Source organism: Equus caballus, chromosome 15 (assembly GCF_041296265.1).
Source record: "Equus caballus isolate H_3958 breed thoroughbred chromosome 15, TB-T2T, whole genome shotgun sequence".
Lineage (NCBI taxonomy): Eukaryota > Metazoa > Chordata > Mammalia > Perissodactyla > Equidae > Equus > Equus caballus.
The window spans coordinates 84,730,785-84,752,581 of NC_091698.1; the positions used below are offsets into that span (position 1 = coordinate 84,730,785).

Here is a 21,797-nt window from a genome sequence, read left to right on the forward strand (position 1 = left end):
GCCCGCCGAAACCTGAAAAAGCAAACTCCTCCAAGGCGGTCTGTCCCACCCCAACCGAGAAACGCACAAAGCCAGGGCGCCTTTCCCTGAAAATAAAAAACAAAGAAGAAGAAGAAGAAAAAGTTTTTATTACAGTTAACAGTACAAATGGGAACTAGTACTAGTTCTGGACTGGAGTCTCCATGCCCCTCCAGCGTTGTGCAATTTTCTATCCTTCTTCCAAAGGTGGCCTCAGCCTTGAGGAAGATCCACTGGCCAACGATGCCTGTCTAGGAAGCAAATCTCCCCGGCTGGGCTAAGATAGATCAGGACGATCTTCAGGTCAGTAGGAAGACCTATGTGATTCATGAAGCCTTGGCTTTTCGGCGTTGGGTTCCCCAAAGCAGGATAGAGATGGATAACGTGGTGGATCCCAGAATCCCAAAGAACATAAGCAACGGGAATGAGCCCTGTGAAAAACAGACAGTAAATCCTGATACAGCATTACACCGAGGGCTACACCCTATCACCCAGTTCCTTCCTTGTATACCTATCCCCTCATCCAGGGCAATTCCGTTACAGTTTCCTTCTCTAGGCGATTTGCATCTTACAGCTCTTGTTTCAGAGAGGTGCTTACTCTGTGCATTTCTCTTCTCCCTAATTAGAAGGTCTAATTTCTCACCTGGCGCATACACTTGTAACCATGAAAGCCATCAGCACAAACACACTGCAGAAGACCTGGACCATCAGGCTCACAAGATCCATTCTCAGGACACATTTCTGGGAGCCACAGAAAAACAGAACATTACTGGATCTTATTAGGTATGTTTCTCAAGCATCTGTTTCAACTTAGATTCTCTCAATTATTTCTAGGTTCAAGGTAGAAGAAAGAAGATTATAGACAATTGGAACATAACAACAATAATAAAATACATTATAAGACCTTTTCTTTCCAAGGGGTTAGAACCTCAGAAACCTGAACAACAGGCACTTAAGCAACTCAACTGTCTTTCTGACCTAAAGTAGAAAACACAAAGGAGGAAAAGCAGTTCCCAGAAAGGTGGAGGTCAGACAGCATACCTGGGTCCCCAGTGCTGTTGCAAAGGTTCCTTTGCCCTTGGCAGGTTTGGTTGTTTGTATAAAAGGTGACAGTATCCCAGGCATTAATACCTCCAGGACAGCTGACATCTTGTGGCAGTATCCTGAACACAACATAGGCAGTCATAATATGCAGCTCAAAGTTGCTGAGCTCACAGTACTGCTCCCGTGTGATTCTCTCCCCTACCCTATACCCTCACTCACAGAGACTGGAGCTGGGTAAAGCCACGGAAGGTGCCAGCCAAGTCATCCTTGAGGGGGTTTACTTGTAGGTCTCTGCAAAGCACACACTGTTAGCACTGTGCTCTAGGAAAACACCCTATCTCTATTCACACATCTTCCTGGACTGGTAATCCAGTTCTCATTCTGAGGTGTCCAAGTTTAGACATTAATATTCAAACACCTTTTTAGGAATCCATCCTTAAAGAGTTTCCCATCAACCCTTTGCCATAGTCACCTTTTGGAAGGAAGGATAACCAATAACTTACATGATTATAGCTGTATGTGCCTGAGGAAAGTGTGGACCAGGGTCCTTCAGCGAACAGTTCTGGAGATCCAGCCTGACGAGAGAAAGTAACTGTTGTAACTATGTGTCTCTCCTCTTCATCATGGTAAGCTAACATAACCCCCTTTTCAGCTATTATTAATTGAACACAGCTGTGTACAGGGCCACAAAGTAGGTGCTGTGGTAGATGTTTTGATCCTGCATTGGCCAATTCAGTCACCATTAGCTACATGTAGCTACTTAATTTAAATTAAAAAAATTCAGTCCCTCATTTGCACTAGCCACATTTCAAGTGTTTAGTAACATGGTTAGTGGCTACTGTATTGGAGAGTACAGATATGGAGCATATCCATCATGGCAGAAAGGTCTATTGGACAGTACTGTTCTTATTAGTATACCTATGCATCTGTGCATATATGAGAAGAAACTTGTTTCTTATCTAGATTAGTGAATCTCATAGTCATATTATTATGATTCTCAGATACACAAAGGGCCTTCAAATGGAAAAAAAATGCAAGTCATATAAATTGAAGTTTTTTCCAAGTGCATTTTCTACCACAGATTGGATGTAAACTACTGGATATTAAGAAACATGCCACAGTATGTTTTCTTCAATATCTATTGTAGAATTCAACTAATAATCTACAAATATTTACCAAGTGCCTACTAACTGCAAAAATTGGGAGAATGAAAAAAAGCCCCTCAGTATCTTAGCTTTCAAGTGGCTCACAATGTAGTAGAGGAACAAGGCCATCACCAAAAATAAAAACAATATAAACATTAAATTACAATATATAAGAAGTCACAGGACAGTAATTTGAGTGGTACAGACACTAAGGATTAGAAGGAATAAAAAAATAGAAAGATATTACTTTGGTATTTAGTTAGGGACCATTCACAAAGAATGTTGGAATTAAAGGATGGATATCTCTTAATGGGATGGAGGAAGGCAGTTTCAGGTAAAGAGAGAGGCCTGAAAAAATAAACAAAGGTGCAATGATTTTGGAGGTAGGCGAGTCTGGCTGAAGCCAGACCCTGGTGCAGGGTTTGGGTGGACAAATAATTGGAAATAATGTTGGAAAAGTGGGTTGGGATCAGTCTGTGGTAGTTCATGGTCTGAACTTTATCCTCAGGGCACAGACACTTGTAAGTCTAATTTTAAAGCCAGCGAGTGATAATGGAAAAAAATTGGCTTTCATAAAGTTTAATGTAGAGTAGTATTTAGGTAGATTAGGGAAAGAGAATGGAAGCAAGACATATGACATTTTGAGTTTGAAGTGAGGGTGCAGTGAAGAGGAATTGTTTAATAGGAAGCTAGAGGTACCCACACATACCTGGAGCTTGGAGAGAGGTCAAAGGATACTAAAAGAGATGTAGTTTTGGGAGACACCTGCATGGTGGTTACAGCTGAAGCCCTAAGAATAGGTGGATTCTCAAGAACGTAAAGGAAAAAATGCAGGGACTAACCTGCATAAGGGGACAGGAAGAGGCATTTGCCTTAAAGACAAACATGAATTCATCAGAAAGGGAAGAAAACCATATTAGCATAGTGTCTTGGAGGCTAAGGGAGTCATTTCATGGACACACAGTAAATAATCCAAAGAGTTGACAGTAACCAAGAGAACAAAGCTTTTTTTTTTTTTAACGAAGCCATAAAAGCCTCAAAAAAAAAAAAAAAAAAAAGGCCAAAATTATGACTTTTATGCAGTTTCAATCAGAAAGAACCACAGGGTTTTTCACCTAGCCAAAAATGCTATAATAGATTTAAAAGTCTGAGAATCATGGTTTAGAAGCCTCCAAAACAGGCACCAATATTTATCCCAAAAGCCAATCAAGCAAGCCTCGAAGAATCCGGTTTGGGAACTCTTTTCCAGTATCCAGGGATGTCTTCTCCTCCCTCACCCCAGGATGGTGCCCTTCTGATTCAGGCAGCAGCGGGCATGCAGCATTAGCCCTGGTGTCTGCTTACAGTAAAGGGCCACTTCTGACAAATTTTGCACACTCCCTGGACACTGGATGCATATCTGCAGAAGAGAGAAAACTATTAGGACACCAGAAAGAAAAGCCAAGAAAAGAATGGAGATCAAAAGTTAACTGCCAGTACACTCTCCACAATTCCTCTAACGCAGGGCAGGAAGTGTCCTACCTTTTAATCAGGTTTACTGAGATGTATTTCTTCCCCTAGAGCCAAGCGCCAAAAAGGCGCACCAGAGACTTTCTGTACCAGACCTCACTCAGGGAAGGCCCTCTTCTTTGAGGGTTTAGTTTTAGAACATACTTATTATGCCCTCTCCAGTGATTTCTCAATCTGACAGCCGGGTTTGGCCGGGTGTAAAAGAATTGCAGGTACACAAAGAACTCATCATCAAGCATTACAGAAGGGACAGTCCCGCCACGGCACGATATACGGCATTCGTCCGTGGCGAGCTTGCACAAGAGCCAGAGGACTCTGTAGAAAAAACTTATTCAAAGATTAAGGAGCGAGGAGATCAAATTTCAAAGGTCTTTGGACGTCGGCAGGGCGAGGGTGCTGGGAGACCCGCGCAGCGTGAGTACTGGGGAGCCGGAGCCTGCTCTGCTCCGGCTGGGGAGGCCTCGGGGGCGAAATCGGAGCTGCGGGCCGGCTGGAGAGACGGGAGAGCCAAGGGCGGGCGAGCAAGACACACAGCTGACCAGCAACTCGGCTTCGGCCAGACTTCTAAGTTGCTTCTGTACCTCGGGTAGCGCCAGAGCCCTTTCCACGCCCAGAGCGAGCAGCAGGGCGGCAGCCCAGGCCACCAGGCTCGAAGGACGTCCGCGCTCGCGAAAGGCCATTTTCCGCTCCCTTCGTCCTTCTCAGCTGCTCGCGAGACTTGCGCGTGTGGCCCCGCCCCCCCGTGCGTCACGCCCTCGCCCGGGGGTGGCCCGGGGCGGGCTGTGGGTTGGTGCTGCTGGCAGAGGTCAGCGCTCTTCTCCGTGCGCCCCGGTCCTGGTTAGGGGGCACTGGCCGACCCCCTCTCCTTTTTCCATTCACCGAAGGCCTCCCCCACCACCACTCTTTCAGCTGCGCGCTCCTCGTGCCCAGACGCCGAGGTCACTTCTCCGCAGCAGCTGGGGCCCTCTCCGTTCGCCCTCAGTAAACATGGCGGCGCGGGGGCGGGCAGGGGGCGGGGCCCACTGTCACCCGGCCCGGGCGCAGGCCGGGCACTCCGGCGCGGCCGGACCCACGTGTGGAGACCTGGCAGGTGGGCCGGACGGGGCGGGCCGGGAGGGTGTGGGCCCATACCCTCAGGAGAGTGGCGATAGGACGGGGAGGGCGGGGCGAGCCGGCCCCCCGGCTTGGGGGCCCGGGAAGATCTGAGGTGTGAGCAGCCAGGTGGTAGTTGGGCCCGCCACCTCGTGTGTGGAGGGAAGGAGGAAAGCCAGGAAATAAAGAGGGTATGGGTGATGGAGGAGCGAAGGGCGAAGGGCAAGCCCGGGCGGGAGGAGACGAGCCTGGGGACGCCCCGGGCACCCTGTCCTCTTCACCTCAGTCCTGAGACCGCGCCGCGTCCGGAGCCCTGGCGCGGAGATGAGGGCGAGATAGACCGACCCTAACTCCTCATCTCCTTTGCCCTCGCAGCAAAACGGAGCGATGCTGATCTCAGGAAGAACGACGAGACTTTCTTAGCCCTGGCTGAGCCACGGAGGTGAGGGCAAGGCGAGCGCTGTCCCAGGGTGGCCCGAGAGCTCAGCGAAGGGCCCCGGGCGAGCCCCGTGCCCGGATGGACTGAGTGTTGGCTTTGCTTGGGGCCGGCCAAAAGCTCATGACCGCTAACCAGAGCTCATCTTGAGTAGCCGGCCCAGCCTTCCCTTCCACATACCCCCGGGTATCTGGAATCTCCTGAAAGGATTTGCTTTCAGCTGGCTGGCTGGCACTTTTTCTAAGGCATTTTTGGTAGTTATTAGCAGTCTCGTGAGGGCCCCCAAACCCTTTCAGGTCTTGAGGAATTCTGGGCATAAGGACAGATTTTGAAGGAATCTTGGGGGCGTTTGGTCCTGCAGTGGCTCCTTTGCCTTTTGTAAGAGTCAGAGCAATTCTTTGACTCCTATAAAGTGACCAAAATGAGGATGGGAGTAGGGCGGTGGAGAAGGATACTCTTCCTTTCTTGTGTGTGAGTTAGACTCTTTAAAAGGAGTCTCACAGCCTGCTTTTTGTGCCCCGTGTGTTACCGTTTCAGTGAAACAACTCGGCTCTTCCTTTGGGCTCCCACTCTCAGAGAGGTGCAAATCCCTAGAGTTTGGATCAGTGTAGAGTTTTTAGAAAGCCACTGTCATGTTTGATGAAGGCTTTTTACTGGGTCAGGTTTTTCCTGTCTTGCCTGGCTCTGTCTTTCTTCAGCCATCCAGGAGGGTTCTCTGCACCTCATACAATAGAGTTCCGTCAGGAAGCCCTGCCAGTTTACCCCAGAAGGAGAGGGTCTCCATTTCTGTATGTCTGTGTTCCAGTCTACACTGGGACCTTTCTTCCTTTGTCCAACCACCTGCCTATCCATGTCACTAACCCTTTTCTGCCACACATTCTTATTTGCACACAGCAGACGTCTTCTCTTACTTCCCAGTAGTTCCCATCACCTCTATCATAGCAGTAAAAATTTGCCAAAGACGGGTGAGAAAACTTGAAATGTTGCAGTGTATTGGACAGAGGTCCAAGGCGTCTTTAGGTTAAACCATAGTGGCCTGTTGGTAACACTGTTCTGGGGACTAACATTTCTGACTCTGTAGAACACGTGATCCTAGAGTTGCCAGTCTGATTTCCTTTCTTCATTGGCCCCAGGAGGTTCAGAGTTCAGGTTTGGTGTGTGTAAGGCTGTAGATTACCAGCCAGGCAACATCTGCCCAAGAACACTGTGGAGAGGCAGAACACAGCCAGGCTGATCTTTCTCCTAGTGGGCAAGAGCAGAAGACATAGCTTATATTAGTATGTCTCTAGATTAGTTGGAATCTAAACTTTGTTCCATAAATAACTGACTGCAGTTAACAATCTGCTTCTCCCCTGGTTCTGGGAGTAGTGAGGCTAGGGGCCCTGGTGAATCATCTGTCATATCTGCAGATAGCACTGTGTCTTTCTCTCTTGTTTTGTGTTATGCTGTGTAACCTTTGATAACTACAGAGTGTTCATGTAAAGTGCATAACCTGAGACATGGTGTTTTGGAAGTGAATAGCTATGGTTATTTCTTTATTACTCATTATTACTAATGTTTATGAGGTACATAGGACACTGCCAGGCTACATAGCAGGTGCTCAGAAAATGTTAACTGTCATCATTAGGCTATCCAGATACATGGCATTCTCTGGTATTTTTTTCCTCATACCAATAAGCACTCCAAGAAGTAGACCCTATAGACAGTGTGGCGTGAATGGGAGCAGATGGATGAGGGATCGGTCACTAGAGCTGGGTTCTGATCTAGCCTCTGACGGTAATCGGCTCTGTGGTTTTGGAAAGTCATCTGGGCCTCAGTGTCTTGTCAGTAAATGAGGGGGTGGTAATAAAGATCTCTTAAGATCCTTTTAAGTTTTGAAATGCTATGATGTGGTCCTTGTTCTGAGGATAATGGTGTATTCTTTGAGGATTAGTATTTCTTGTGCAGGAGTCAGAAAAGCAACTTTCACATCTTCTCTCAACTCCTCCTTTCCAATTCCCTCTAGCACACAGTGCCAAGTGTGACTTACAGTGAAAGCCTAATCCATCCAGGAATGCTGTTGAATGTGAGCTCCCTGCTCGCCATTCTGGAGCCTCTAGGACTGAGCTGGAGTTTGGGGGCCATAGGGTGATAGGGCCATTTGGACCACAGCGATTGGTTCCCTGAAGGGGCCAGAACAAATAGCTACTGAGCTTCACTCCACCCTCACTTCCTCATCTCACCTCAGCCACTTACAGAGCCAGACCCTCAGCCTCTGCCCAGCTCCAGACACACAACTTCTCCAGGCGACTCTGCCTCGGAACAGGGATTGCTTCTCTAGGTACGTGTCTGCCTCAGTGGGACTCTCCCAGCCCACTCTCCCTGGCTGGTTTGCTTCTCTTCGAAGTGCCTGTAATTGCAACTCTGAACCCCTGGCTCCAGCATGTTGCCTTCTCACTTTTAAATCCTCCTGCTCTTCCTGGACCTGCCGTTGACTGTGGTGTTACAGGTAGAGGAGCCAAGAGGTGGATATCAAGGCTTATCTAGTGGTGTAAGGGAGAATGTTAAGAAAGGGGCATGGAGTGATTGACCTGGGATTGCCTGGAATGGAGTTTGCGGTTGCCATAGAGATGATCTTCCTGGTGATCAGTGCTGAGAAGGGGTGCTGTTAGGAAGGTGACACTGGGAATCATGACAGGCGGGGACTGAGGCCGGGGGAATAGAGGAAGCCATGCTGTCATTAGTCTCGCTTTCTTTTCCCCTGCTGGGCTATGGCGCCAGGCTGGGCCCTGCTGGCTTAGTACATTGTAGTGACTGGGTCTATGCCTACAAGCAGAGCCAGGGAATTCTTCTAAGAAAAAACACGGGCTAGAGTTGATTTTTCTTTTGTTACTGGGGTGGAGACCTAAGAAGTTTCTTAAATTTCACAGCTGTGTATGCCCGGAAAGATCTTGGCCGGGTAGTTGTCTCCTGGCTGTCTCACTCTGCTGCTTTCTCCAGATCTTCAAGGGCTGCCACAGAGGTGGCTGGTCCAAGTTTGGTGGTTTGGGATACACAGGCCAAAGGGTAGGTGGCCATGAAGGCAGGATAGACCTAACTAGAAGCTGATTCCTTTGCAGCTAACCCTGGACGATGTCACTTGGTGGAGGAGGAGGACTGTGAGACTTTGGCTGGGAGCCAGGTTGTAGCCACTTGTCTGCCACTGCTCAGGCCAGTGGCAGCCCAGAGCCCAGGCACAGCAAGTGGCTGCAGGTCACAGACACAGTAAGGATATGAATGTGGGGGTGAGCACCTCCTCTCCCCTCCCCCCACCCTCAGACACAAGCGTTGTCACATCCACCTTTTCCACCGTGGACTATGTGGTCTTCATCTTGCTGCTTGTTCTCTCCCTCGCCATTGGGCTCTACCATGCCTGTCGTGGCTGGGGCCAGCATACCATTGGCCAGCTGCTGATGGCAGACCGCAAAATGACCTGCTTTCCTGTGGCACTGTCCCTGCTGGCCACCTTCCAATCAGCCGTGGCTATCCTGGGTGTGCCGTCCGAGATCTACCAATTTGGGACCCAGTACTGGTTCCTGGGCATCTCCTATTTCCTGGGGCTGCTGATCCCTGCACACGTCTTCATCCCTGTCTTCTACCGCCTGCATCTCACCAGTGCCTATGAGGTGAGCAGGGAGGAAGGGAGGATCACATAGGACCCGCAGGGTCGGGGATGGAGAGGAGGAACAGGGCACCTATGAGAGATCTGGGCCCCTGGATCTCCTCTGCCTAATGAGAGTGACAGAGAGCATCATGTGTTTACAAGTTCTAAGTGAGATCAGGTGGGGGTGTGAGTAGGGAGAGGAGGAGTGTGCTGTACTGTGTGGGGCAGAGTGGATATGAGTTGGATATTCCCTCATGTTCCTGCACCTCTTGAGAGAAGTTGTGTGTGAATTGTGAGAGGCAGAGTAGGAAGGAATACCTTTTTTTAAATATACATTTCTATATATTTTTATATATTTCTCCTAGTACCTGGAGCTCCGATTCAATAAAGCTGTGCGGGTTTGTGGGACCGTGACCTTCATCTTTCAGATGGTAAGTGGAATGAGGATAAAAATTGAGCCTGAGACATGGTAGAGGGACCTGAACTCAGGCTTGCTGAAGCAGTTGGAGCCTTCCCTGCTCTCAAACTGGCAGGATTGAAATTTCTGCCAGGGGTCAGTGTCACTGAAGCCCCCAGAGGCATCCTACTTCCCTTTCCTTCTAGTTTCAGCACAGAACCTGTGGTGGCAGCAAGCCAAAATTTGGAAGAAGGGAGAAGAAAGGGAGCCTAGGTGAAGGGAGGCTATTGGGATATTGGAGCTCCATCTTTCTTCCTCTTTGCCCACCTTCATCTTCCCTCATGTTCTCTTTTCCATACCCAACAGGTGATCTATATGGGGGTTGTGCTCTATGCACCATCATTGGCCCTCAATGCAGGTGAGGAGTCACAGCCCCTGGCAGGCTGGGAAAACACCACTGGGAGGTACAGGAAAAGGAGAGTGTGCAGAAAAGAATCTGACCTTGGCCGGGGAATTATTTCACTGAATGGGCCCTTGGCTGGTCTCTACCAGAGGTAGAAGCAGGCTTGGTTCACCTCACTTGAAAGCTAATCAAACATTGCCATGCCCCATCTAAACTGGTTAATCAACACCTTTTAGTGGACCTCTGCAAACTCTTTTTTTCTGTTGTGGTGAATGATTTATTTTATCCTTAATGACCAAATGCTTCATGTTTTACCAGGGCTTCTCTGGCTCGTTGCCTGGGAAACCCTCTTCCAGAGACAAGAATGTGACTTTTATTTGTTTATAGTGACTGGCTTTGATCTGTGGCTGTCAGTGCTGACCCTAGGCATTGTCTGTAGCGTCTACACTGCTCTGGTAAGTACGTTAAGTCTTAGGGGAGGAAGGAGAAGAAGTGAAGTGTAAGGAGGGGAGATGGGAGGAAATGGAAAAGAAAGGATGAGATAACAAGGTAGGAGGGAGATGAAATAACAATATAGATGAGGAAATGGGATGAAATTCTAGGGTGGGATGAAATGAGATGTAGAAGATGGGATGGGATTATGGTAGGGGATGGGGTGTAGGTGAGTGGATAGCATATGAACTAGGGGATGTGGTAGGAATGATGTAAACAGGGTCTCAGCAATTATGCCCCTGGTGGTGATATAGTGCCCTCACTGGTGGCGGGGTGTCCTCGGTGGTGGAAAGTTTGAAAGACATCTGTGACAGGTGTGCTATCTTTTTCCCTGCAGGGTGGGCTGAAAGCAGTCATCTGGACAGATGTGTTCCAGACACTGGTCATGTTCCTAGGGCAGCTGTCAGTTATCATCGTGGGGTCAGCCAAGGTGGGCGGCTTGGGGCATGTGTGGGATGTGGCTTCCCAGCATGGCCGCATCTCTGGGATTGAGTAAGTACACCCTTTCCCCTCTCTGGGGTCTGTAGTGCCTGGGAGCTGAGCCCATCCTAGAGCCTGAGCTCAGGGCTGTAGTAAGCAGAAGGCAATCTGTGGAAGCCTTAGGTGCAGCACTGAGATAGGTGGGAAGCTGGCACTGCAGAGAGGGAGGGTGATCACAGGGGTCTGGCTGGTGGTTAAGGAGGGTCAAGACGTTTTTAGTACCTGGGATGAGGCTGTGGGTTGGAGGAATGCAACTCTCCCTCTAACTTGCACTGTCTTTTGAGTCGATCCAATTCTTGTGTTTAGTAGCTCCTTGGCCCTCGCAGCGATGTCTCTGCTCTGCTTTCCTCTGACCCCTGTTGTAGGAGGGCGAGGAAGGCTGAATCTTTTTCTGGGGCTATGGCACAGTGACCAGGTGGTGTCTGTTGCAGGCTGGATCCAGACCCTTTTGTGCGGCACACTTTTTGGACCTTGGCCTTTGGTGGCGTCTTTATGATGCTCTCCTTATATGGGGTGAACCAGGCTCAGGTGCAGCGCTACCTCAGCTCCCGCACGGAGAAGGCTGCTGTGCTGTGAGTGCAGGGACAAGAAGACTGGGGAGCAAGGGCTGTGGGAAGAGAGTGGGCCCCAGTTCCACAGAGGCAGTTGGGTGGGGGCAGGCTGCCAGAGCACACACACACCCATTGGGGTTGAGACGTGGGTCTGCTTTCTGGAGGCTTGGGGACATGCCAAGGGTATCTGTTAACACCCTCTTTCTCCTTGGCACTGGCCTCTTTTGTAGCTCCTGCTATGCAGTCTTCCCTTGCCAGCAAGTAGTCCTCTGTATGGGCTGCCTCATTGGCCTGGTCATGTTCGCCTACTACCAGGAGTATCCCATGAGCACCCAGCAGGCTCAAGCAGCCCCTGACCAGGTGAGAAGGCCTCTTTAGCCCCCTTCTGTGCCAACCTGGGCCCCAAATAAGAGTGTCTGACTGGCTGTAGGAAGGACTCCCACCCTGCATGGGAAATGGATATAAAATCTCTTTCCACTCTGGGATTCTGGCAGTCTAGCATGTGAGTGTCCCAGCCCCCAGCATCACCTAATCGCAGTGCTCAGCCTACTGGGTTGGCAATCTACCTTTATTGACTCGCCACCATGCACCACATGCTCTGCTGAGAGCTGTCCTACACCTGGTCTCATCTAACACTCCCAAAAGCCTCATTCTGCAGAGGAGAAAAGAGGCTCAGCAGGTAGTCAGCATGCTCCAGTCACCCTGCTGGTTGGGGCAGAGCTGGGGTATGAACTGTGCCGTTCTCTCTCTACAGCCCATTTTCTTTTCATTTACTGTGGGGTCACCCTCAGCGGCTGGCCCCTTCCTGATGCACCCAGTCCCCATAGACTGGGGGGCACATGCAAGGGTGCTTCTCGCATGTCTCACCCTGGGGCAGGGCGCCTCTCTCAAGAGAGCTGTGCACTTGTGCTCTGCTTGCAGTTTGTCCTGTATTTTGTGATGGATCTCCTGAAAGGCCTCCCAGGCCTGCCTGGGCTGTTTGTTGCCTGCCTCTTCAGTGGCTCCCTCAGGTACCTACCTCTCTGACCATTTCCCTCAGTCTTGGCTCAACTGACTCCTGCTTGGTACAAGGTGATGTGGAGGAGGGGATCCTGCTGAGTTTCTCATTGTGCCCACCCATCTGTGGATGACAAGAGACCGCTCATCTGTGTGGGACAGACCATATCCTCTCCCAGGAGATGCCCCCTTTTTGGAGAAGGATTCTTTTTTTACAATACCAAAAATTGATCTACTTGGGCAATATCTGTACCCCACTCAGAAAAGGACAAATGTCCTTGCCCCAGGCCTCTTCCTCTGCTGCCAACTGTGAGGATGGTTTTTGGCTACATGTGTCACCTCCTACCTTTGGGGCACTGTTCCCTCAATAGAGTCCCTTGTTAATCTTGCCTCCCCGGCTCCCAGACTCAAGCAGCTCATCTTTTTCTTCCTCCTTTCAGCACCATATCCTCTGCTTTTAATTCACTGGCAACTGTTACGATGGAAGACCTGATTCGACCTTGGTTCCCTCAGTTCTCTGAAGTCCAAGCCACCATGCTTTCCAGAATCCTCGGTGGGATTACGCTTCCTCATCTCTTCAATCACGTTCTTTCTAAGACATACCACAAGCACTGTTGTCAGTCTGCTTTAAGGCACCGGCTTTGGCCTGGGCTCAGCATGCTTGCTGAATGAAGCATACAACCTTGTTTACGGCTCAGGGCATTTCCTGGGGAGGTGTCAGAGTCACAGGGGAGTGAGGACAGAGTGGGAGGGAGCTGGGGCGTGAGGTAATATGCCCTGTTTCCAGGGACACAGAGGTAGTTTTTGGCTGGGGAAGGAGCTTTGTTCTACTTTTACCCTTTTTTATTGTGTTAACTCACCTTTGCTTGTTTCTTCCCTTCTTTTTTCCTAGCGTTTGGCTATGGGCTACTTTGTCTGGGAATGGCCTATATTTCCTCCCATTTGGGACCCGTGCTTCAGGTAATGACTATGGAGAGAAGAAAGCAATTTTTAAGAGAAAAAAGGAGCTAACTGAAACAGGAAATTGAGAAAGACAGCTATTGTGACAAGAATGACATAGGGGGCAGGTGTCAGAAATTCCTCTTTGATGGATCACCTTTACCTATGGACAGACTCTCAAGTAGCCAAAAGCCCCAGAGTCATTCCTAGGACATTGTTGGCTCTGAGAGATCTAAGGATCAGCCTCGGAGAAGAACCCAAAGCACATTCCCTTAACCCTCCCTCCCCTCTGGAATCCTGCGTTCTGACGGTTCCAGGTAGAAGAGACAGATCTGCCAAGTGGGGCTCTGAGGCATTGGCGGGTGGCTGTGTTCTACATTGGTGAGGCGGGGGTGGGAGGGGGTGGGGGGTTGGGTGGGGAGTGTCTCTGAGCATATGTTCTCTCTGTTTTTCTCAACCCTGTCCTCTGCAGGCAGCAATCAGCATCTTTGGCATGGTTGGGGGTCCGCTGCTCGGACTCTTCTGCCTTGGGATGTTCTTTCCTTGTGCTAACCCTCCTGTGAGTGACCCTCTGGCTCCACAGTCATGTGCAGGGGTGGAGTTGGGAAATGACTTGGCAGGGCTCTCACCATGAGTGCTGGGAACTGGGTGAAGGTTTGGTATGGCATTGTGACAGGAGAGTGTGCCATGTCTCTGGGCAGGGTGCCATCGTGGGCCTGTTGGCTGGACTCATCATGGCTTTCTGGATTGGCATTGGGAGCATAGTGACCAGCATGGGCTCCAGCATGGCACCCTCTCACCCTAATGGGTCCAGCATTTCCCTGCCGAGCAATCTGACCACTGTCACCATGACTACCCTGATGCCCTCGACCACCCTCTCCAAGTAAGTCAGGGCTCATTCTTTTTCTCCTTGGAGGGAATAGCTCATTTCTGAGGGGTTTCCCAGGGGCCTTGCCAAAGAGACCTCAGGGAAATGTTATGTTGAGTGTTGGGTCCCAAGACCTTAGGACCATGCAGGTGGGTAGAACTAGGTGCCGAAGGAATGCCCTGTCAATTAATTGCTTATTGTCCTCGCCTCTTTGTTCTCTGCAGGCCTGCAGGGCTGCAACATCTCTATTCCCTGTCATATTTATGGTACAGCGCTCACAACTCTACCACAGTCATTGTGGTGGGCCTGATTGTCAGTCTGCTCACTGGTGAGGGGGTGTGGAGTGGGGGCACAGAGAAACGAAGAAGGGCTGAGGGAGGGAGCTCAGGGAATCTGGGGTCTGGAGGTCAGGGAATTCTGGGCTCCTGGGTGTCTGTAACAGTCATGCTTCTTGTCTGAGCTCTGCGAGGTGGGTGGGGCTGGGGGCTCAGAGCCCCGAGAGCAGAGGGCTTGCTGGGTGTGCACTGGTTCCATGGTAGGAGACTCAGAAGCGCCTTTACCTTCAGGGGGAATGCGGGGTCGGACCCTGAACCCTCGGACCATTTACCCAGTGTTGCCCAAACTCCTTGCCCTCCTGCCCATGTCCTTTCAGAAGCGACTTCACTGCAGAAGCTGTAGCCAGGTAGGACCTATGTTGTGCAGATTGGCTCCTCCTTTCCCTGTCCAGACTCTTAGTGCACCTTCCAGGTTCCCTTCCATCCCTTTCTTTGTCCTCCCCCAGCACCCGTTTTGCTGATTATTTGCCTGAGCCTGGACTGTCCCACAGCAGCTGCCCCGGCTCCTTCCCACAGGGCAGTGCTGGCTTGGTGGGCAGAAGGGTCTTAGCCTGGAGAGGCGCACAGTGTGCTGGTCCCTGCATCCCTGTGCTCTGCTCCCCCCTTTCTCCCCTGCCCCCTTCTTGCTGATCTCCTTTCTAGCCGAGGTCAAAGTAGGGTCTTTCACCCTTTCCGCATGGGTTCCTTTAGCACCCCTTTGTCTCATGTTCACCCCACCCTGCTGCCTTTGTTCTGTGCTTCTCAGGACCTCTCCATGGACACTGCTATGTTTCCAGAGAAGATGAGTAATGGGATGCTGAGGGGCAGCAGAGACAAGGAGGCCATGGCAGTGCCTGAGGAAGGCTCAGCGCACCAGGCGAGCAGCCCCACCTTCATCCTCCAGGAGACCTCACTGTGATCTGGACTCAGGACCCAGGCCCAGAGACCACCCTGTGTTATAGGGATGAGTTACTTGATGTGTTCTGCAGAGACTATCAGGGACTGACTGACCAGATGACTTAGTTCTCCAGGCCCCACACCAAAGACTTTGTTCTTAGGGGTTCATACTGCACTAGAAGCTGTCATGTCACGGGAGGTGTGAGGGTATGACGTGGTTTTTCCTTGTCTCTTGCTAGTTTGTTCTGTAAAGGACCAGACTTGCAGGAGGCAAGATTTTTCCAGAAAAGGGGACAGAAGTGATTCCTTTGGGAAAAGGATAATGGCTTCTGACTTCATATGGCCAAGTTCCTTTGAAGTGAATAGAAGCAGCAGTGCTGGTTATAACTGCTTGGGGGCCCAATTTGGCAAGATTGACCATCTCCACCATAAAGCTCAACGTTGCCTCACCCAGCTGTTGTTTCCCTTTCAGTTCCATCTAAGCACAGATGCTGTCAGCCGTAAAGGGCCCCTGTGACTGCTTTCAGGTTGTCTGTGACACCCAGACCCCTCTCATTCTTATCTGTCTACCTCCATTCTTGAGAGGTTTTGGTGTCCCTGAGAGGCCTCTTGGAATAGACAGGTACATCCCTCTCCTTTATGTAAAGTAGGGAACCTTTACACCTCGCTGCCCCCACCCTCCACCTCTGTAATGGCACTTGGGGATGGGGCAGATGTTGATCAAAGAAACTAGGGCATGACCAGGTCCAGTGTGGAGTGTGCGATCCATCTGACTCCTGAGCCATGCCAGCCTAGTGTCTTTTTGTCATTCATGCTTCCATTTCCTTTTGGAGTTTCTTCCCACATGTCTTTGTTCCTAGGGAATAAAAACTGCCATTGGACTTAGAATCTGGGCTCCTGTACTGTCTGCAGCTGCTCTTGTCTACCCCAACCTCCTTCTTGGCCAGGATAAAGAGCCCCCTCTTCCCGTGCACAGGTGGTCTTCTGCTGAGGAGAGACAAAGGGACTATTGCTGGCTTCTTAAGGTTTCAAGTCTCTGCTCATAGTCTGTTGCAAGTCATGCCCCTGGCATGTCTGCAGGGGGCAGAGTTGGGCTCATCAGGGTAGAAGATGCACACTCTCCCTCAGCTGGTTCTTATCCCCTGTGGCTCAGTCTGTACCCTGTTGTACCCACCTTGTCCTTGACCAGAACACTCACTGCTGCTCTGAGATTTTCATTTTTGGGGCTGGAGGAAGAATGCTGCTATTTGGCTTTAAAAATAGAACATTCGAGGTGGACTTTTATGGTCTTGTGGAGAGCACTGTTCACGCCCACCCACACCTGGTCTCTGCCCCAGCCTGGTCCTGTCCAGCTGCCCAGAAGCAGCTCTGCAGAAGCTCTCCAGGCCCTTCAGCAGAGACTTGGTCCCAGGTAGGACTGTGGACAGCCCCAGACCAGAAAATGGTAGATTGATTCTACCCTGAGGTCTGTCCTCCACCTGGGGGCCAAGGGGGTACTGTTCCTGGCTAACTACCCCACCCCACAAAGCTGCCAGGGTTCTCCATTTAACCAGCTCTCGTTTGTTCATTCTTCAACGTATTTATCCATCTCCTGCTACAGGCAAGGACTTTACCTTGGCTGTCATTTTACAGCTAAGGAAATGACTACGTCACCCCAGTACCTTGCACCGATGCCACCATTGGTGTTTCAGGGTTGCCCCCATTTAGTCTCAAATTCTTGAATTTTGTCTATGCTTGCATAGAAAAGGGTAAAAATCCCCACAGGACTCAAAGCTTTCAACAACTGTGATATTTAAGGGGAAATGATAAAAAGATTCACTTCTCCATATAAATAATGCAAACTCCGTAACAGAACAAAGATGCTCCTTCATTGCTAACACAGTAAACTTTCACCTTCACACAGCATTTTTTAAAAGTGCCCTTTAGGGGCCGGCCCCGTGGCCGAGTGGCTAAGTTCGCACGCTCTGCTTCGGTGGCCCAAGGTTTTGCCAGTTTGTATCCTGGGCACGGACGTGGCACCACTCATCAGGCCATGTTGAAGCGGTATCCCACAAGCCACAACTGGAAGGACCCACAACTAAAATATACAACTACTTGTTGTAGGGAGAAAAGGCAATTTAAAAAAAAGAAATATTGGCAACATTAACATTGGAAATATTAGCTCAGGTGCCAATCTTTGGAAAAAAAAGAAATTAAGAAAAAAAGTGCCATTTAATGATTGTGAGGATAGAGTCTAACATACCTGGGTTCGAATACTGGTTTATCCGTTTGACGTCCTGAAGCTTCAGTTTCTTCATCTATTGAATGTGAATTTCACAGGTTGTTTAAAGAGTCAATATTATATTGCAAGTAAAAGACCTATGCATAATTATCTATTGTAGTTTTCAAATCACTTTTCATATACTGCCTGATTTTATGCGTAGGAGAGAAGTACATCCCATATCATTGGCATTTTTCATGGAGAAGGTAACTGGATTGCTTGGCTAGTGAGTGCTTGAGGCAGAGCTAGAACCAAGTCTGTGACTCCCAGGAGCCCACCAAAGTTGTATCTCTGTTGCCATGGAAGCATTGTCCTTTTGGATAGGGTGTTCACACAGGTGACAGGGTTTCTCCTGAGAGCAGCCCAGAGAACAGTGAAGCACTAAATGGGGTGCTAGTGTACCATCATGCTAGAACCTTTTTAGGTTGGTGCCTTTCAACTGTTCTTGACTGAGACCCACAATAAGAATACATTTCACATCATGATCCAATAGACTGATGCATTGCATTATGTTACTAAACATGAAAATATACCTCTGGGTGTAGTTAATATTTTCTGAGCTCTTCCTCCTCCCTTCCCTTCCTGAATAATTCAGTCCTAAATCCATTATGTGGAGCAGAGCAAGGTAGGCATTCATATGGGGGGCTGTCTGGTGTGGATTTCACAGCTCAAGTGAAATGAGGGAGGCCATGCAGGGGAGTGGCCCAGCTTAGAGGTCATAGCCTAAGCAGGATGAGGAGAACATCTACACGGAGGGGCGGTTTGCTGTGGGGTGTTAGAGCTCAAGCTCAAGGAGGAGGAGAGCATCCTTGTGGGTGGGTCAGCTGGTGCGGAGTTGGAGCATGAGAAAGGCATCCCCATGGGAAAGAAGACCTGGTGTGGAGTGGAGTGAGGAGGGAGTCCATGCATGTGGGCAGCTTGATGTGGGTGTCAGTCTGAGCAGTGTGGAGAGGACAACAATAAGGGACATGGCTTGTCATGGGTTTTCAGAGCCAGTGTGCGTGTGTCCGTGTGTGTCCCATGTAGAGAATCACAACCCAAATAGAATGAAGAGGGCATCTACACATGTGAGCAGCTCAGCCTGGGCTGTTGGAGCCTGAGTGCAGTGAGGAGCATCTCTATATGGGTGGAAGACCTGTGGTCAGGTGGGAGCCTAAGTAGGTGAGGGGGTCATCTGCCACAGAGGCAACCTGGGGTGGGGTGTCAGTTTAAGTGGGGTGATGAAAACATCCATATAGGGGCCAGGCCAGTGCAATTTCAGAGCCCGAGTAGGATGAGGAAGGCATATATGCAAGAGACAGGGATGGGGCTTTGACTACATGCAAACGGATTAAGCAAATTAGTCTATTAAAGATAATGTGAGCAATATTTCTCACTATTGGAAAAGGGTGTTACATGCATGGAAAGAGAGAAAGCAAGAATGAATCCTGTAGTGGTGAATTGAAGTAGGAAATGTTGGCATGTGTTCACCCATGGTTTTCAGCAGATCTATGTAGATATAGAAATAAATAGGGATGGAAGTAGCCCTGTCCACTGAGAAGGTCAAGGAGCAGTAATAGCCCAATAGCAATAAATGCTTTGTGCCTAGATCTTGGATTCTAAATACTATTCTCCACTAAAAACAAATGACAACAACAAAACCCAGGGCTTCTTGGAGAAATAGCTGATTCTAGGGCTGGGATCAAAGCACAAGATGTGCCTGGAACATCTTGTGCCAGAAGGCAAAGAACCACTCAAGGAATGATAAGATGATATCAAAAAGACACGGAAGTTAGCTCAAAGGGACTCCCACTGGCCAAAGCTGAGACAATCTGAGCATTAAGATAGTAGTAATGGATTAGAAGACATTGAATGAAAAAAGGAGGGGCCGGCCTGGTGGTGCAGCGGTTAAATTCACACCTTCTGCTTCAGTGGCCCGGGGTTTGCCATTTTGGATCCTGGGTGCAGACCTACACACCATTTGTCAAGCCATGCTGTGGCAGGCGTCCCACATATAAAGTAGAGGAAGATGGGCACAGATGTTAGCTCAGGGCCAGTCTTCCTCAGCAAAAGGAGGAGGATTGGTGGCAGATGTTAGCTCAGGGCTAATCTTCCTCGATAAATAAATAAATAAACAATAAAATTAAAAGACCTTATTAAAAAAAAAGGAAATCATGAGTTCATACTGATAAAAGTAAGTAATAAGTCAGAATTTAGATGAGAAATGGTATATTTACATGGTTTCAAGTACTTCCCTCTACACAAAATACTTATTAATTACAAGGGAAAAGGAGTAACTTTGTAGTGGAGAAGCCTGGCAGAAACCATCTTAGCTGAGTGATCAAAATGAACATCATCTGAAACAGGATAAATCAGTCATGCATTACCTGAAAAGATGCAGTGGGAAGAACATAACCACTTCTGTGATACTCCTGTCAAAGATGTATAACCTGAATCTAATCATAAGAAGACAGCAGAAAATAAAATTGAGACATTTTATAAAATAACTGGCCTGTAATCTTTATTGGCTTGTAATTATTGGGACCATAGGTGAATTAGAAATAGGATCTGAGGATTAGATGACAGTAACACTAATTTCCTGATTTTGATGCTTCTGTTGTAGTTGTGTAGGGTAGTATTCTCGTTGGTAGGAAATACACAATAAGTTTAATTTCAAGCATGACCTATTGATGTGTTGCAATTCACTGAAAACAATGTGGTGCTAGGCTTTCTTCCCAGCTTTCAAACACAGAATCTGTTCCTTTCCGACTTCCTGCCACCAATGGTCCCAGAATTCTAAGACCTCCATGGACTTTCTGTTTTCCTAAAGTGGCCACATCCTATGAGAAGCCAATTCTGGCTGTTCCTCTTCCCGTGAGAAACAAAGGGCCCATCAGCCTCCAGTCCCAGCAGCCAGCCTTGGTTCTCCTCTATCTGACAGAGCAGAAAGCAGATGACCCCATGGCAGGTTGGTGACGGGCAGGGTCTTGAGTCCACTTGACCATTTTTGCCAGTTAGAGAAAAATCCTTCCAACCATTCCAATGTGTCACTAAGCCGTTGACAGAAGTTCCAGCTCCTAAGCAATAAGCTGTTTGGATTCATCATCTGAAAGGAAATTATTAACCTAGAATTTTATACTTATATCATCCAGATGTGAGCATGAAATATAGACATTGTAAGGGAGGAAGACATGTCCTCTACCCTCTCTGGATTCATCTGGCTGGAGAATGAATTAAATTCACATGAGACAGAATAATAGGAGAAAATTAAACAAAGCTTTATAACATGTATACATGGGAGAGGTCAGGCAAGCTGAGCAATTCGCCAAAATGGCTGAAGCCCCCACCTTAAATATTGTCTTCAGCTAGCGACAAAGGAGGATATTGGGGGTGGAGGTGAAGTCAATCATGGGAGATTACTACACAAGTACAGTAAACAAAATGCAGATTTAAGTCCTTGCCTTTGGCGTTGATTAAGAGTTTCTAGAGATAAAGTCATCCCCTTTCTTCTTCCTGGTACAGGGAGGGAGGTATCTTTACAGATGGAGATTTCCTTACAAATGTAAATGTTTCCCAACAAAGGGCAAGCAAACTCCACTCCTCAGAGTTGCTTTTATTAAAAGTAACCAGCCCCGCAAAAAATCCTCATGCCAAAGAGACATATCTTGGGGTGGCCAATTCTGGGCCCCCACAACATTTTCAGATATACAAGGGCTCAGAAAGTTTTCCACCTACAAACGTTCTTTGAAAGAATTACTAGGAGAAGTACTCCAGAGAGAAGAAACATGAATTCAATGAAGTGAATGATTGGAGTGAATGATGACCAAATTAACCAATAAAACTTATTGTTGCATCTAAATAAGCAGGGATTATTTTTCAAACAATCAATATATCTGGAACTAAAATCCAAGGGCTAGGATTCTCTTAGCTAATTGAGCTAAGATTCTCTTTTCTCTTTTGTGGAGAACAGGATATAGACTAACACTGATGAGGATTTTTAGGCTGCTTAATTTTAAAATGGTTTACGATGAGGATTTTTAGGCTGGTTACTTTTAAAACTGCAGATGAGAAGCAGGCTCCGAGGACTGGAATTTTGCTTGCCCTTTTGAGACATTTGCGTTTGTGAAGGAAGGGGGGATGACCTTGTAGGGACCTGAAATTGGCCACCCCAGGATATGTCTCTTTGGCATCAGGATTGTTTTGGGCTGATTGCTTTCGATAAACTGGGACAGGGAAGGAGGCTCTGGGGAATGGAACTTGCCCTTGTTGGGACACATTTACGTTTGTAAGGTAAATCTCTATCTGTAAAAGGTGCCTCCCTCTCTGTACCAGAAAGAAGAAGAGAGATGACCTTA

The 21,797-nt window shown here is 48.6% G+C and overlaps 2 protein-coding genes across 18 annotated transcripts in view; one reads left to right on the top strand and one right to left on the bottom strand.

Moving 5' to 3' along the window:
* Positions 1-108: 108 nt before the first annotated feature.
* ATRAID (all-trans retinoic acid induced differentiation factor) lies at positions 109-4,438 on the bottom strand. 2 transcript variants are annotated; one of them, XM_005600129.4, is made up of 7 exons: positions 4,298-4,438; positions 3,485-3,606; positions 1,566-1,637; positions 1,282-1,353; positions 1,060-1,181; positions 662-759; positions 109-449 (listed from the first exon to the last, which is right to left on the bottom strand). In XM_005600129.4, exons 1-7 carry the CDS (start codon positions 4,394-4,396, stop codon positions 345-347), a joined length of 690 nt encoding a protein of 229 aa, XP_005600186.2. In that variant the 5' UTR covers positions 4,397-4,438; the 3' UTR covers positions 109-344. The 2 variants fall into 2 exon arrangements, with proteins under 2 accessions (XP_005600186.2, XP_070091803.1); XM_070235702.1 differs by lacking the exon at positions 1,282-1,353.
* The window catches only part of SLC5A6 (solute carrier family 5 member 6), a 47,611-nt gene continuing 29,744 nt past the window's right edge, over positions 3,931-21,797 (top strand). Inside the window, exons 1-18 of one of the 16 annotated variants that reach the window (XM_023619346.2) lie at positions 3,947-4,130; positions 5,184-5,250; positions 7,250-7,564; positions 8,343-8,888; positions 9,232-9,297; positions 9,630-9,681; positions 10,054-10,121; positions 10,496-10,650; positions 11,070-11,210; positions 11,420-11,549; positions 12,111-12,199; positions 12,626-12,738; positions 13,078-13,145; positions 13,597-13,683; positions 13,826-14,007; positions 14,217-14,320; positions 14,559-14,674; positions 15,073-16,091. In XM_023619346.2, the coding sequence (XP_023475114.1) occupies positions 8,496-8,888; positions 9,232-9,297; positions 9,630-9,681; positions 10,054-10,121; positions 10,496-10,650; positions 11,070-11,210; positions 11,420-11,549; positions 12,111-12,199; positions 12,626-12,738; positions 13,078-13,145; positions 13,597-13,683; positions 13,826-14,007; positions 14,217-14,320; positions 14,559-14,674; positions 15,073-15,225 (1,917 nt within the window). In that variant the 5' untranslated portion in view covers positions 3,947-4,130; positions 5,184-5,250; positions 7,250-7,564; positions 8,343-8,495 and the 3' untranslated portion in view covers positions 15,226-16,091. Of the gene's footprint in view, positions 4,131-4,306; positions 5,000-5,183; positions 5,251-7,249; positions 7,565-8,342; positions 8,889-9,231; positions 9,298-9,629; positions 9,682-10,053; positions 10,122-10,495; positions 10,651-11,069; positions 11,211-11,419; positions 11,550-12,110; positions 12,200-12,625; positions 12,739-13,077; positions 13,146-13,596; positions 13,684-13,825; positions 14,008-14,216; positions 14,321-14,558; positions 14,675-15,072; positions 16,092-21,797 lie in introns of those variants that run through there. The other 15 variants (XM_014731246.3, XM_023619343.2, XM_070235665.1 and 12 more) reach the window with 15 other exon arrangements.

What these genes read in the sequence shown, in the direction of transcription:
- ATRAID (XM_005600129.4), bottom strand. Translation starts at nt 4,396, where the DNA reads ATGGCCTTTCGCGAGCGCGGACGTCCTTCGAGCCTGGTGGCCTGGGCT. An exon ending in GCACATACAGCTATAATCAT is followed by an intron (nt 1,354 to 1,565) that starts GTAAGTTATTGG and finishes TGTGCTTTGCAG; the next exon opens with AGACCTACAAGTAAACCCCC. An exon ending in TTTACCCAGCTCCAGTCTCT is followed by an intron (nt 1,182 to 1,281) that starts GTGAGTGAGGGT and finishes TGTTGTGTTCAG; the next exon opens with GATACTGCCACAAGATGTCA.